The sequence below is a fragment of the Acanthisitta chloris genome, unplaced genomic scaffold (assembly GCF_000695815.1).
Source record: "Acanthisitta chloris isolate BGI_N310 unplaced genomic scaffold, ASM69581v1 scaffold82, whole genome shotgun sequence".
Classification (NCBI taxonomy): Eukaryota; Metazoa; Chordata; class Aves; order Passeriformes; family Acanthisittidae; genus Acanthisitta; species Acanthisitta chloris.
This window is the reverse complement of record NW_008661962.1, coordinates 183,957-200,794: the sequence shown is the minus strand read 5'-3', so window position 1 is coordinate 200,794 and position 16,838 is coordinate 183,957. Positions and strand designations below refer to the sequence as shown.

General features: G+C 37.6%; 1 protein-coding gene across 1 annotated transcript in view; it reads right to left on the bottom strand.

Moving 5' to 3' along the window:
- USH2A (Usher syndrome 2A (autosomal recessive, mild)) overlaps positions 1–16,838 on the bottom strand; it is a gene marked incomplete at both ends in the record, with an annotated part of 237,604 nt that overhangs the window by 43,312 nt on the left and 177,454 nt on the right. Inside the window, 2 exons of the mRNA XM_009070392.1 lie at positions 6,394–6,536; positions 6,703–6,853. Coding sequence (XP_009068640.1) covers positions 6,394–6,536; positions 6,703–6,853 — 294 coding nt within the window. The remainder of the gene's footprint in view (positions 1–6,393; positions 6,537–6,702; positions 6,854–16,838) is intronic.

The window sequence follows — 16,838 nt, the reverse complement described above, 5'->3', positions numbered from 1 at the left end:
GAGGGGAATTTGCTTTGGAATTGAAGATCTTGAAAATAAGTTGCTGCAAATTCCAGTTTAATGGGGGACAAGACTTGAAATATGGTATTTACCACTGAACTACAAACTTGCATTTTATCTGTAATTATACCTCATAAATAAGCTATCATATTGTGAGCTTCTGCAGGAGGGGAAAAAATATAAAACAAAAAAGCCCCCCCAGTATTCAAGCAGTTTGCCGTAAGGGAACGGATAAGACTTTTTAATCCTACTGAATAAGTTGCAGGCATTACAGGTGAAATATTCATGGTAATTAGCTGAACCTGAGCTTCAACCCCTCCAGAGTTCAGACGTATTCCTTAAGGACAATCTGTAATGTATGGGAGGAGATGTCAAACTTAAACTTTGGGTCCCCCCAGTACCTCCCTCTCCCCTCAAAAAAAGCATATTTTGGTAGCTAGCATACCTACCCACACATTCCCTACTGCCCTTTTAAAAGAGAGGCTTTTAAGACTTTCTGAGTTCAAACAAGACATTTGAGAGATGCTTAATTGGCCCCACTGGATGGGAAAGCATTAAATCCTGGTCCCCAACACTCATTCAGTGCAGCTTCTTTTTAAATGGCAAGCAGAATCATCTGATTCTATATACAAATCAACTAGCATGATACTGCTTGGTTGAAAGGGTCACCACAATTATGTAAAACATGAGTATTAACTATAATTGGGATAGTTTGCTAATACAATAAAGAACTCTGAACATGAAAAAAGTTATGCTCACAGCAGTAGCTATCACTTTCTAAAGTAAGAATTCATGGATGAAATGACATGAAAAAGATGGTTATAAAATTTTAATGGAATGATAAAAGGCAAAAGTCAGCCTCTCAGCTGAATTCTTAAAATCCCTATATATCACAATCAGCTCCTTAACTGTAAAATCAATGTGTAGTATAACATGTTGTCAATGTGGTTGTCACTGGAGGGAAGACTGCAAAGTATGACAGCTACACAGCTCAGCCTGTCAATGATGGAAATAAAATCATGGATGTAATTGTTTATAGAAGTAACTACTGAACATGGGAACAGTGGGCATCTTTTTCCTTCAGATCCTTAGGTCATATTTCAAACCATTTCATTACAGTATTAATACTAGAAGGTAGTTTCATTTTAGCAAATGAAATTATCTTTTATGGCAGGCTATTTTGCACATCTGCTTCAAAAGTTCAGACTCGACTTAAAATGAAGGCACAAAATTGTAATTAATCTTTTTTAATTCCCTGACTAGAAGAACACATTTGTTTACTTGCTGTGAGGCCTGGGAAGCAAGGAGCTAAACTCTCATGGATGTATTTCGGGGGAATCTACGCTTATATTTAATATATTAAGACATGTATCTGGACTACTGCCCTTTAAAGCTAATAAGAAATACCTGATATGCTGGCAAACTCTCTCACTCAGCCAAATTTCTGTGCCTTTTATTTTTGAATCATTTACTCTTTTCAGGAACATGGAAAATGAAATTATACACATTAACAAAATGTGATGTCTTTCATATACTACCAACTATAGCTAGCAGAAAATCCAAATTGTGTAACTTCGGGCACAAGGGACCACATCAGATCACAGAACTCAAAAGTCATTAAGCTGTTCATGCAATGACATGTAGTCCATATGAACCCTTTCAAATATGTATTAAGAGCCATCTTCAGAATATTCAGACTTTTTGCCTTCTACTGTTCCAAATGCACATTGCTCCAGAACTTCAGTTCTACCAGTCAAAAAAGTTCTAGCTCCTATTCTGTAGGCATGCATGGGCCATTTTTACTATTTATCATAGGATAGTCTTATCATGTGTGCCACACTACTACATCAGCTTAATTTGTTCTGTCCTTTTGCTATTTGCCTTCAGATATTTCACATGAATTTCCCTTCCCTTTATCACCTCACCAGGTTTTGTTTTCTCATTTCAGTTTCCATTTGTCTTTCTTGAGCACAGGTGACCACATTCGCATCAAATATTTATGGATTTGTTTATATGCCTAAATTCTTTAGACCTAACTTACATAGTGCTATGGTTAGCAAGCACTTCCAAAGGTTGTGAACTGCATTATTTACCCTCTTGTTCTGCATTGTTTCTCTCTACTGTCTACATCAGGAAGCTTTAAGAGACGAACTGCATTATTTACCCTCTTGTTCTGGATTGTTTCTCTCTACTGCCTACATCAGGAAGCTTTAAGAGAATAGGGCTCTTCATCCAAAGCTTTGTGATAAGCATGCTAGAGGAGCACACCGTGGCACTCTTTGTGATAGGAATAATGCTTCCCTGATTTGACAAGAAATAGCTCATCTGACACATGGCAGGAGCTTTTGGGGCTTCCCTGATTTGACAAGAAATAGCTCAGCTGACACATGGCAGGAGTTTTTGGTTTTTTTTTTCTCTAGCATCTTCAATACATAATGATCTCCAGTGACTACTGTGTACTACTGACATTACTTACTGTGAATAAACAATGGGCTGGCCTGTAACTTCTTTATATACAAAAGAGATGGACTAGCAGTCACGTAAGAAATAAGAAAATAAAAAATTGGACAGTCTGCTAGGCAACTTGCAAAATCTTCTCTTTCAGCTACTGCAAGCCAGGCACTTTTGAAAGGGCTTCAATAAGTACACTGACCCATGGAACTGAAATGCAGTCAATGTAGAGAACATTCTGGTGACTAGGATGTCCTGCTGTATGCAACTCATTGGGCTGCTGACAGGTTCTTGAACATTCAAAAACAAATAAAGTAACAGGCAGCTTTTCTTTAGTCATTTTTCTAGCTTAAAACTTGACCAAATCAAGATGGGTTTTCTCAAGCACTAGAAAACATACCTTTCTCATTTGGGAGCCATCCCTCTGATCAAAAATTGCACCATGTGGATTGCTACCACCCAATATAATTTTGTGAGTCTGAAATCTACAGCATAAGAACATAGCAGCTGCCATTGGACAGGCAGCTTTTCTTTAGTCATTTTTCTAGCTTAAAACTTGACCAAATCAAGATGGGTTTTCTCAAGCACTAGAAAACATACCTTTCTCATTTGGGAGCCATCCCTCTGATCAAAAATTGCACCATGTGGATTGCTACCACCCAATATAATTTTGTGAGTCTGAAATCTACAGCATAAGAACATAGCAGCTGCCATTGGCTTCAGGTAAATATAATTTTGTGAGTCTGAAATCTACGCCATAAGAACGTAGCAGCTGCCATTGGGCCAGCTTCAGGTAACTATAACCAATGCCTCTGCAGCTCCCTTCTCAGATAGCTCAAAGACTTGCCATTTCTAAAAGGAAAACTTGCCAATTTTTTTTAATATCTAGAAGATTTCATTTCTTTTCTGAATACAATGGATAAAATTCTGCTCTCAGTTCAATGGTACATACTGACCTCTCTGTTCAGTGGTCATTACACTGATTTCAAGAGAGCTATCTTAAATTTACATTCATTACTGAAAGCAAGCTCTAATCCAGAAACTTTATCAACAGTTCCTATTTGTAGGTAATCTGACAGTAAATAGTCTGATGCTATACTGAAGATTGCTGGAACTAACATCTTTTATTAACGCATGTTTAGCAGGTTTTTAAATATTCATAGGTATGTATATTATTGTTATCTGGCACGGGCAGGTTAGACTTTAAAAAATGCATGGAATTGGTTACTAGTGTCATGATCATGTAAATGGAAGTATTTGAAAATTATTTACAGCATTTTTTCTTGCATTAAAAATACCCCAAACCAACTAATCTTTATATTAAGATATTTCATTGTCAGATGCAACATATTTTTATGGTAGCATTTGCTAATTTTTCCTTAATCATTCCTTATATCCTTCTATTTTACTAGATATTTATCATAAACAAAATATAATACACAGATATATTGTGAAATCATCAGCTTGTATTACTAGAACTCTTAATGACTTTAAAAGAATACACAGATATATTGTGAAATCATCACAATATGGATGGGTTGATTTACATCTATTGCTGTCAGGTGTATGTGCACATAGTCACACAGACATGCATATATTTTATTCCTACACATATTTTGTGCTTTGTTGAAATAGAAAGGACATATATTCACTGAATTAAATTCCAGCAGAACTTGTGTACACATGTGTATTTCAACAGAGTAAGAGATATGGGAAATTTCAGCTGTTAAATTGTACTTTAAAAAGTCAGTCTATTGGTTAGCAGGGCCAGGAATTAAGTGTATTTCTGCAACAAACTGTCAGTATAGGCAGTTTTATAAGAAACATGTGAAACCTTGACAGAAATACTATGCAATGACCATCATTCAGCCTTACGCAATTGAGTTAAATATTAAACATGTGAAACCTTGACAGAAATACTGGTTAGATGCAATGACCATCATTCAGCCTTACACAATTGAGTTAAATATCCTTTCCTAGATGGCAGTCCAAAATCAGAGACTTCTGTCACCACTGAAAGTTGGGTATTTTGCTTTTTCTTAAATTACAAGGGTTGTTGGATACTGGTGATAAACCAGCATATATTCTTCAGCAGTATCAATGCAAATGTAATAGGATGTTTTAAGGAAAATAATTTTCTGTTTGGAGACAAGGAGTTTATAACCAAACCACAGAAGTTTGTTTCAAGCTAAGGAACAAGATGCAGAATCATAGCTGAAGAAGCAAGTTGCTTGTCAGTCTCAAAATATTTCAATTGTGTAAACAGCAGTAAAAAGCATTATATTTTTATTTTCTTCTTCTTAGGTTTCCCTTGGCAACATCTGCCTTCCAGACTAACTTAAGGCACACTTGCAGCCAGTTTTGCAAAGGTTAGCATTTCATGCAAGTGCACACAGACCATACAAGTTCTATGCAGCAGTTGTCCTACATATATGCTCAAGAAGACTATCTAGGAATGCATCTCCTGTGTAGGTCTTCTGCCCTACCCCTAACTCATCAAAAGAGAGTTTTAAAATTCTGCACCTACTACTTTGCACAAAAGCAATTTTTACATATACTAACAAGTGATGCTTTTTAAATGTACTTCTATGCTTCTTCTATCTGAAAAGAAACACTATGTGAACTATTTGACCAGAGCTAAACAATAATTGCAATTTGACCAAATTCTCTGGTTGAATTTAGACTATGAATGTAGACAAGTTTAATAATATTGTATCCACTTTTGTTAACAAACAATTATAATGAAGTAAACTGAATCTCAACAAAGATTTTTACAGGTAGATTACACAGCTCTGGTATCTAAAGACCAGAGACTTCAGAACGTACATTTATGAGGTAATTACTTATAGGAAGCATTTATACATTTGGAGCTAAAATGCATTTAGCAGATAAAATTCTGTTGTGAATCATTTGCTCAGCTTCAAAGAAAAAATGTTCTACAATTGTGGAAACACATGTTTTCTGCTCTGTGTTTTCTCAAGATAGACATCTGTCCATTATTATTTAGACAAGGAACTAAAATGAAGTTGAGTCACCAGCACTGAATATTTGCTACAACAATTGCATATGAGCATCAGGTTGAATTTACCTAAAATGCAGATCTCATATAAGTGTTAAATAGCATAAGACCACAAGAAATTTTGGTGTGGAGGCTGAGAAAGCAATGGACCACCTCTCACCCTCCGCACCTTTCCCAATAATTTTTTTAAAAAAGCGTGCTATTAGATATCCTTCTGTGTTGTATGAGAAAACTAATAGCTCAGTTTCTTAAAAAACAGCTGGAAATTTTATGGGTTTTATATGTGTTATGAATAACAAACTCAAGATTTGTCATACGTTTATGTTTACATATTGAATGAGGCGCAAAATCCTATCCTGTCAACTAACTGATATATATATATACTGATACCTGTTTGTTAAATCAAGGGACTGTTGAACAAATTATGTGGAGTGAGTCTGCAGAGCATAGAATAATTAACAAGGAAAGTGATGGGATTGACAATGACAAAACCAATTTCAAGCCAGTAGATCACCACTTTGAATTAACAAAGTTCACTGGGAATGAAAAGTTCTGTTCAGCTGTGGTACAGCTTAAGGATTCTCAACACAGAAATAAGACAACTGTCATATACTATTAACTTCAACTTATTTTCTCTGATATGACTGAAATCAGAATCAAGTCCCTGAAAGTAAAGGAATACCACTTACAAAGCTGTACTTACCAGTATATCTTAAACTAACCATAAAAGAACTACATATGGATTGAAGGATATTATATACAGGGTAAGGTGCTGCTTCACAAAATACATATGGAAGTATTCATACTTTTTAATGGAAATGTAAAACTACATAGAGATAACCAAAAGGAATTATGTACAACTGCAGCTGAACTGTTATTTATATTTTCTGCTAAAGGGAGTCAAATAAGACAGGACTGCTTACTGTCCTCTGCTGTAGTCATTGAAGTCCAGTTGCTACAAGCATTGCCATAACCATTGGAGGCAACCACTCTCATCTCATACTTAGTGTATGGCTGAAGGTCTCCAACACTGTGTTGTAAGGAAGCAGTAGGGCTGGGAAGCAAACTGCAAAGAAAAGCAGCATGAGTTACATCATAAAACAACCCAGCACCTAAAGAAAGACTAAAACATTCTCGTAACAAAACCAGCCACCCTAAAGGTGAGCCGTATTCAAGATAACAGGACTTTTCTGGCTCAGCAGTTGATGGTGGTCTTGCTATGGTCTGCGTACTCTAAAATGTCACCAGCAGAATGTCTCCGCCGCATCTGGAGTTGGTAGCTGGGTGTGCCTGGGGCGTTGTTGCGAACTGGTGTAGACCAGACAACCTGAAGACTGGTCGGAGTGGCAGATGAAAGCCTTGGAGGCATCACGCCATCTGGAGCTGTTGAAAAACATGGATGAATTAGAGCAGAGAAAACCATGAAGAACATATGCCACGTGGAAACAAAATGCTCCATATACTGGAAAAACTGTTCCTCAGGATCAACAGTAATGTTAACATGGTCCATTTAATTTAACATTTTCGCTACTGAACAATGCTGTTCCTTAATGTTCTTCTTTCCAATACAGTTGCATGAAAATAATTTTGCTAAAAGCAAACCTCCAAACACCAAAAGTAATTCAGAAGCAACATATTTTCTACCACCTGCTCAAATATCGTCTGCTTCTTCTTGTGCCCAACTCTGCCACTCCAAGAAGCAAAGAAATGCTCAAGGAAATGCTACCCAGCAAAAGTAAAATTGATCAGACATTTTATCATTCAGATACCCTTTCACCCTTATAAATTAACAATAATTTTCAAAGAAAATGAAAGAAATTTTCAGTAAAGAATGTCTTTAGATTCACTGAAGTCTCAGTCTCTAGCCCACAGTTTTGTTAAGGAAATTAATTTTTATGAAGTCCAAGATACTGCAGATCAAAATGTGTCAGTAATGATACCACCAATGACCTTTAACTGCTGCAAATTTCACTGCATGCAGTAAAAAGAAGCATGCCAATTTGCACCTGTGACTTTATGGCTTTGTTTTTTCTTTTAGAAGAAAACAATCTGCTGAAGAAACTTTCTGTATATAAACACACCTGGAACTTTTATATATCATGCATCTCTGCAGCAATAGATCTGTAGCTCTTTTCCAGAGAGTTAAAACACTGGAAAGTTACTGCCTTTGTAATTTAAACTCTTGTATAATAGTTTTGCTTTTCAGGGTCCACTAGTTACCATTTGCTTTATTCTTTTGGTCTTTCCAACAGAAATTGTTTTTGTTGCTGCTATTTTCTCTGTCTCTCTACTGGAAAAAAACAGTCTCACAGATCTGTAACTTAAAAGTGTAGTTGTAAGCCTCAGGGCATAAGTTGTAAGTTTTGAGATGAGCAAACAGTAATTTACAGTAAGCTTTATGATTTTCATTTACCACCTGTATATGAGGTGGTTACTAAGAGGAAAGAACCAGACTGCGATACACTGTCTGAATCATTCTCTTCCTAAAACAGGTGAAAGAATGCTTTGACTCTGAAAGAGAAAGTCATCAGTCGTATATATAATAGGTTTTTATTTATACCTATATATACATACAGAGACATGCGAAGTAACACCTGACATTTTTACCCTTTTTATGCATACTTATGTCTGGGGAATGTCAAAATTTTTCAGCTCCAAATTGTATTATGTAGAAAGGCACAAGACATGTCCCACTCCAATCTGGAGACTTGTTCCCTTTATCTTAAATTGAAAGTCTGCCAATTCTCATACAAAATTTTTACTAAAAGCTGGCTGCTGGGGTACTGGAGTTATTACCAGGTATTTTACTTCTGAGAATTGGCCCCTAACCCTGCAGCTCTCCTGGGATTTTTTTTCAAGACAAGAAGAAGTGGAGCAGAATCTCCAGCTTCTCTCTCTCTTTTCCCCTCCTCTCTGCCACTGTGAAAAAGAAAATGTAAAATTTTGGGGCTTGAGCCAGCCTGGCTGCCTTTGGATACTTCCTTCTGCTGCTGTTGTCTAAAGCTAAGCAAAAAGGCTCCAGTAAATCCCAAGTAAAACTAAATATCTTCCTGTTTCCAAATCCAGATGATCTCTGAGACTAAGGTAATTCATGGTCTGTAAATGCCTTACCAACACCTCCAAGGCCAATCAAGAGCTTGTTGGCATCACAACTCAGAGGGAATAAGATGGCCGATTTAACTTAAACAGCCCCCAATATCCCTCCAGCTGAGCCATCAAAAACAAACATCTGCACACCAAATGTCTCTACACATGAAGTTCACTCTCGCAGTAAAACGGAGAACATGTATTTACCTCACTTAATATTGTTCTGTTTAGTAGCAACACAACTGATGTTGTGCAATAAGAGGTTTTAAAACTTGCGGATGTAAAGTACAGTACTTGCAGATAATCATGAATTATTTTGGCATCCTTTATAAAGTTATTCCTGAAGTTGTTAACAGGCAAACTGAAGCAGCACCGGAAAGATGATGACATTAATGTAAAAACTTTTACTAGATGGTTTTTAAGTGTTTTTATAAGCTGACATCAAGGTAAGACTCAATAACCCTTCAAAGCAGGGTACTACCTCATTTAAAACTAAACTGTCTGCAGCTTAAAATGCACCAGTTGTTTAAGTGCACACAGAAATCCTACACAGCAAAAAAAAAAAAAAAAGCTACATCTAAAAATGAATCTAATTAGCTGACTTGTAAATTGACCAGGAAGCCAAAGTTCACATTGTTACTAAAGAGACAGTGTGAGCAATATAATGAGGAGGCAAAAGAGTTAAATTTATTTCCAGTTCTGTCAGGACACATCACTTCACCTTTGTCTTTCATTTACCAATCTGTTAAATGGAGATAATAATACTTATCCTTCTTTGTAAAGCTCTCTGAGATCTACAAAGTAAAAGCTCCGATTAAGCTTTATGTATGTATAGAGGTGGTTATTATAGCGATACAGGGAATGTTCATCAAAAAACAAAGATGTAGCTGTCTAAATGTCAATAACAATTCCAGAGCGCGGATGTTATTTTAATGGCGTAGGTAATCTCAGCTAAATGTTCAAATCTCTTCTACCAACAAAAGCACAGCATAGGAAAGAGTAGAAAATTTGGACAAATCTCTCCTGTGAAAGTCGACTGACCTGCAGAAAAAGGCAAGCCTAGTACTTTCAAACCAGCATGTTAGAATATACAGCAAAATTATTTAATCTGAAAGACTTCTGTAGCCCACAGAAAACGTCCTCAGCTATGTACTATCAAGTGTCCTCACTCAGTGCTTCCAAAGGAATGGGGCAGGGGGGCAGGAGGGTAGAGCAAATAAATTGTCAGGTCTCTGCTGAGTCATAATGAGAAAGGTGCTCTATTAAACTAATCACTCTTTGATCATTAAAACTACAGAACACTTACCCCACAAAATGGTAATTCTAATTTGCACAGAAAACATCCTCTGACTGTTTCAAACACTCCTCAACACCAAGGTCTTCAGTGTAACATTTCCCTTGGCTTAACCCTTTTTATCCAATCCATATTCCCAAGAGACTCCTTACTACCCAAGTAATAACTGGCAACAAGCAATAATTCTACTGTGAATTTCTCAACAGAAGAGCCATGTATCTATCAGCTTGATATATCGTCTTTAAGATGCAATGTTGCTCAAAAAACTCCCCTTGAGCTTTAATACGACCCTCAGGAGGCAAGCACTCCACTTGCAACCTACTGAATCAACATCTAGCCCAGTAAATCCCCTTTAGCAGGGCAGAAAGTCATGCTTTGTACATGAAGAGATTACAAAGACAGAATAAAATATTTAATCAGATGTCAATTCTAATAAAAGAATTAATAAAGAGTTCCACAAAACAATAAAAACTGAAGACTGTTTCAAGATGACAATGATATATTGTATTCCAGACACTCAGGTACATGCAGATGGGTCAAGAAAGATCTGATTCCCTCCTCAGCCAGTAATGAGATAAGCAGTCTTTGAAAAGTGTTTCAACTTCTTGCCTCAATTTTCTTATCTTAAACGACATGCACAGTAATATTCAGTTTTGTAATTATTTGTTTCTTTTAGGACAGCAAGCATTGTGTAAAATGATTGTGCTTAAATATTTATTCCATGTTGAAAGCTAATTTTTTTCTGAGAAGTATTAATTATATTTATCACAAGGATTTTATCTGAAATGTAAATTTTCTGAAAGTAGATGACTGGGTAAGACCATAAAAAGGTGAACAACCATTAGGACAATAAATGATTATTTAGTCATAAAAATGTCTGCACTACTAATCTTTCATAAAAAGAAGAAAAGCCAGTTGAGCTCAATTACATATCTATCAAATTGGTGCAAACTCACACCACCTTTGAAGTGAAGTGCCACCACTTTTAACAGTGATCAGATATATTGGCCCCAAGTATATCTAATATCTCCAGATAGACTGCTAGAATAGTTTGGAGCTATGCAAATGTAACTCTAAAATTTGCCACATCTACATATATAAAATATTTAGCACAGATGATGCATTTGTATCTTATCAAAATATATTTCATACACATAGAGGCAAATGATAATTTCAGGTATTTAACTACAGAGTAGGAAAACAGACTCTCCACAGTTTGTGCCAAAACAGCAAGGAAAAGTTTCAGCCAGGCTGCCTTTAGATGAATGTCTCACTCTGTCATGACTACTCTTCCTCTTTTCCAGGTTCAATTCACAAACTCCATTCCTTTATCTCATTGTAGTGGTTGTTTAGATACTCCTGATTCATTTTCTATTTTAGGCACCCGCACTGAGATCATCTCATTACGGCACTTTTGATGGCAATATGTTCTGCACATTGACATTTGTTTCTTCTGCTTTTCCCAGGTATGCCTGTTATCTAGTTGTTTGCTCGGTACAAATAATTCCAGTCATTGCACTCCCCATAATTCTCAACATGGACACATGTTTTTGTTTCATTTCAGCAAAAGACAGGCCATGATGCTGGGCCATATGTCATCACTAGAACGGCATGCTAGTTATAAGCCTTTATCTCTTGGCAAAGCAGAAGATTGCTTTTTTTGTTTCTTATCTTCACAGGTTCATTGAAGTTTACTCAGGTTTGGTTTTTAACCCTCTTTTCCTGGTTATTTTTCCTCCTCGGCATATAGCAAATATAAGCAGTTGCATTGGATTTTTCATTTAATATATATGTTCAACCATGTTGTTTATCACATTCTCGGTGACTAGAGAATGCACAGAATATTCTTCAATTTTCTTTCTAATTTTATAATTTCACTGATGGATGTTTTCAGTTACAGATAGATCTCCATCTAATAATACCAAGGACAATGCACCCTTATTCAACACACATCCATGCACCTTGGAACATACAGTGTGAAACATTCATGGTGACCCTCTTGCTTTCCCCACTCTGGCACATTTGGTTTGGGAAGAAAGAAAGCTGTGTTTTGGGAAAAAGCAAATAGAGAGACATATAAGAGTAGCTTAAAGCCTTCGTGAACTTCCCTGTAAATCCAAGCTTGTTCACACCTCATGTTAGTGAAATTTTCTTTTCAGAATATAACATAAACAGGGTACAGACATATCTTGTTCTCTCTTCTTGATCTATCCTGCTTTATATGTTTAATCTCCGCTATGATAGTAATTTCATTTGAAAAGGAGTGGCTTTGTAAATCTATTCACACTTAGCATGAATCTTTAATGTTACTTTTAAGGCACAATATCACTCAGAAAAATACGATGTTTGAAAAAAACCTAAAATTTATCTTAATCTGGATTGAACATGTAAACTCTAACTGCAGATTTTCCTCCACTTACACTATTAGATATTTCAAGCTGCAGAGCACAACTTTAGTAGGGCCCTAAAAATCAATTCAGGCTTTACTCCATGACCTGCAGACCTGAAGTTTAAGACAATTGTCTTCTGAAATCCCAACCCACTTATCCCTCATTAATACTGCTCTAGCAAAAAAAAAAAAAACCACAACAACAAACCCGAAAAACCCACAACCAAACAAAACCCCAAAAAACTAAACAAAATCACACCTCCCCTCCTTTTAATGAACTTCTCTTCGTGCACAACCTCCACACCTGCAATCCAGGACTGGGTCTCAAGTGAAAATATGTATAAGAAATGCTCCTTTCCCAAGTGTTATATTTTACTGAGAACAACATTATAGAAACATCTTACAGATTTGTGACATTAACTTTACATTAGAAGTAACCTGCCTTCCTTCCTCATGCTAGGTAGAACTTTGTCCATCTTACTCAGCAAGAACTTTACTAAACTCTAAAAGCTACAAAAGAATGCCAATAAGCAATTAGCTGAATGAGTAATGATTTTAATACCTGTAATAAAGATATTGGCTGGAATTTATAACTGTCCAGTAAAACTAATTATTCATCAGACTGTTTAAAAGGATGGCTAGCCAATAACTGTCATATAACAAAATTAATTTTTTTAATACGATGAGGAAAAACATAAGGAATGGTAGTACAAAATCAGGCAGTGACTGCAATTACACAAACAGTTCCTGATGGTTCATTGTGACTCTGGCTATTGGAAAATCAAATATCTCTGTGAAGTAGCTGTGAGAAAATAACAGATCTGTTTCTTTTTACTTAGGGGAACAGATGTGGCGAGAGCAGAGAGAACAAGATCCTGTCTGTCATCACAGAATCACAGAATCAATCAAGCTGGAAAGGAACTCTGACATCATCAAGACCAACCTATGTCCTAATATCACCATGTCAACTAGACCATGGCACTAAGTGTTATATCCAGTCTCTTGGCACTAAGTGTTATGTCCAGTCTCTCCTTAAACACCGTCAGGGATGGTGACTCCACCACCTCTCTGGGCAGTCCATTCCAGTGTGTAATCACTCTTCCTGAGAAGAAATTCTTCCTAATGTCTAACATACACCTCCCCTGGCACAGCTTCAGACTATGTCCTCTTGTCTTGTGACTAACTGCCTGGGAGAAGAGAATGACTCCCACCTTGCTACAACCTCCTTTCAAGTAGTTGCAGAGAGTGATAAGGTCACCCTGAGCCTCCTCTTCTCCAGGCTAAATAACTGCAGTTCCCTTAGCCTCTTCTCATAGGACTTGTGTTTCAGACCCTTCATCAGCTTCATTGACCCTCTCTGGACATGCTCCAGCACTTCAATGTCCTTCTTGAAGTTAGGGGCCTAGAACTAGATACAGTCCTGAAAGTGTCCTGCTGGTTTAGGGGCCTAGAACTAGATACAGTCCTCAAAGTGTCCTGCTGGCCACACTATTTCTGCTACATGCCAGGATGCCATTTGCCTTTTTGACTACCTGGGCACACTGCTGGCTCATGTTCAGCTGACTATTGACCAGCACCTCCAGGGCCTTCTCCAGTAGTCCAGTTTCCAACCACTCTTCCTCCAGTTTGTAGCACTCTTGTGGCCAAAGCGTAGGACCCAGCACTTGGTCTTGAACCTCATACTATTGCTCTTGGCCCATCAATCCAGCCTGTCCAGATCCCTCTGCAGAGCCTCCAGCAGATCAATACTCCCATCCAACTTGGTGTTGCCCACAAATTTACCAAGGGCAGACTCGTTCCCTATCCAACTTGGTGTTGCCCACAAATTTATCAAGGGCAGACTCGTTCTCCTCATCCAGATCATCAGTAAAGACATTGAACAGGACTGGGACTAATCCTGATCCCTGCAGGATACCACTAGTGACAGGATGCCAGCTGAATGCAGCACCAGTCACTGCTATTCTCTGAGCCCAGTCATATAGCCAGTTTTTAACTCAGCAAAGAATCATAGAATCAACCAGGTTGGAAAAGACCTCTAGACGGCAATAAGGTCACCCCTGAGCCTCCTCTTCTCCAGGCTAAACACCCCCAGCTCCCTGAGCCTCTCCTCATAGCACTTGTGCTCAAGTCTCTACACCAGCCTCATTGCTCTTCTCTGGACCTGCTCCAGCACTTCAATATCCCTCCTGAACCAAGGGGCCCAGAACTGTACACAGTACTCAAGGTGTGGCCTCACCAGCGCCGAGTACAGGGGCAGAATCATCTCCCTGGTCCTGTTGACCACAGCTGGAATTCAGCTAACCAAGCCATGGGCTGCCAGCTTTTACAGGATATGCCATGGGAGATGGTGGCAAAGGCTTTGCTGAAGTCCAGGTAGACTACATCCACAGCCCTTCCCTCATCCACTAGGTGGGTCACCAGGTCATAAAAGGAGATCAGGTTGGCCAGACAGGATCTGCCTTTCCTAAATCCGTGCTGGCTGTCTGATCTCTTGGTTGTCCTGTAAGTGCTGTCTGGCATCACATTGGCCAAACTGTGCTGGCAAGCCAGGACTGATGATAAATGATAGATCTTCATGCAACAGCTTCAGCTTCCTGAATGAAGAAATTTAAGAGATTAATTTCAGGAGGTTTCTTTTTCTCTTATTTTTGACGGGTTTTTTTGTCATTGATTGTCTGGGGGTTTAGGTTGTTTTGTTGAGGGTTGGTTTGGTTTTTTTTAAGGAAGAAGGTGGAAGGATTTGATATCATCCTCAAAATTTTACAGCTTCCCTTACAATTAATATATGGTGTCAGAGAGCTATAACCAGAGGCAGGTATGGTAGTTTCCACACTGATGGAAACATCTCTGTTGAAAGTCCTGTGAATTGCTGGTGAGGAGACCCTTGGTTAAACTGAAATTTCTTTCTTAATGTTGATGGTACTATTTCAGAGAACTGCAGCATGCCTTTTAAACTTCTTACTTGTTTTTTTAAAACTAACAGTTCTTAGATAGTTCTGGAAATCCAGAGGCTTCCCAAAACCAACAAAAAATATCAAATTTTATCACTAATGGTTGGGAAAAGACCAGGGAAGGAAGTTTAAACCACTGTAACTTAAAGAACAATAGAAGAGCAAAGGGATAAACATATAGGAATCTTAACTTCACATAAGTTTTGCAAAGACAAAGGGAATCTCTGTCTTCTGAAAAACAGGACATACAGCAGTGGGATTAAACTTCTGCAAGAAAGTTTTCAAATCTCCAACAGACTAAACTAATGTTTACCAGAAATGAGATAACATGGTTTTGAAAAAAGAAGATGCATGAGCTCATTTCCCAATGAACTCTTTTTCAGCCTACTAATTCAGTGAGGGGGAAACTAACATCATAGAAGATGTAGAAAGATAAAAGACACAGAGGTGGTGATGTTACAAGAAGCATATGCCTCAGTCTGAAGCACAATTTGTGGAAAATTAATTTTTAGTATTAATTTATCCTGTAACTGAAAGCAAAATAGGATACTAGGAACCAGAAAGTAGCATTCTACTTTCTATAGGGTTGTCAAGCATTGGAACAGGCTGCCCAGGGAAGTGATGGAGTCACCATCCCTGGAGGTATCTAAAAGACATGTAGATGTGGCATTTAGAGACATTTGGTGGACTTGGTAGAATTAGATTAATGGTTGGTCTGGATGATCTTAAAGGTCTTTTCCAACCTAATTGATTCTATGGTTCTATATCTCTACCCAGTGTGGCAAAGAAAGTAGAGCAACCTTAAATGAATGCTAAAGAAAGTGAGATACTAGAAAATATATGAATGTTCTTATTAAATAAGAAGTCTCATGGTTCAAATAATAGCATTATGTTTACTCCTGAAGTATGAATGTTCCAGTTGACTGTTAAAGAATAGGCTACTCTGCTGGTAGAAAACAATAGTGTTGATGTGCATTTTGACAGAACCATCAGTTTATATATCCCTATATGTACAGACTGGAGAACAATGCAGGCTTGCAAATAAATTAGTTCTGCAATAAGATTACCTGTAGTTATTTTTAATCCATAAATTTCTTTGCAGTACATAATGGATGGTGTGAAATATTACCATTTCTGATGGAAACCAAGCTTGTGAGTGCCCATAAATAAAAAATGCATATGACAAGATGACAGATTAGCTGGTGTTAGGGAGCCACTATGCACAGTAGGTGGTGCAGTCTTATTATATCTTGAATATCCTACAGGTATCTGTGAGATCCAGGTCACTAGACTACCTTTTGGCCATGAAACAACTGTGGCCATAACAGACTTTTCACCCCTCAAATTATTTCCTCACTTGCAGAAACACAAAGAAAAGAGGTTCCCTCAAAGCTTCTGCTTCTAATACTCTAGGCAACACAGAGCTGGCTTTTGTTCACAGCTACTAATTAACTTCTTTATGCCATAAATGGTAATGACAAAAAAAAACTTTGCCTCATTGTCAATGTCTTTTTATAGGGAAAATGAGAGGCAGTTGTTAAGAAAGAAGGAATTTACTCTTCCCACCTACGGTAGTTCTCCTCATTCCTCTCATCTCCTTCAAAGACAGCATGAGCAGAAAGTCTGACTCTCCAGCTTACCCAGAGG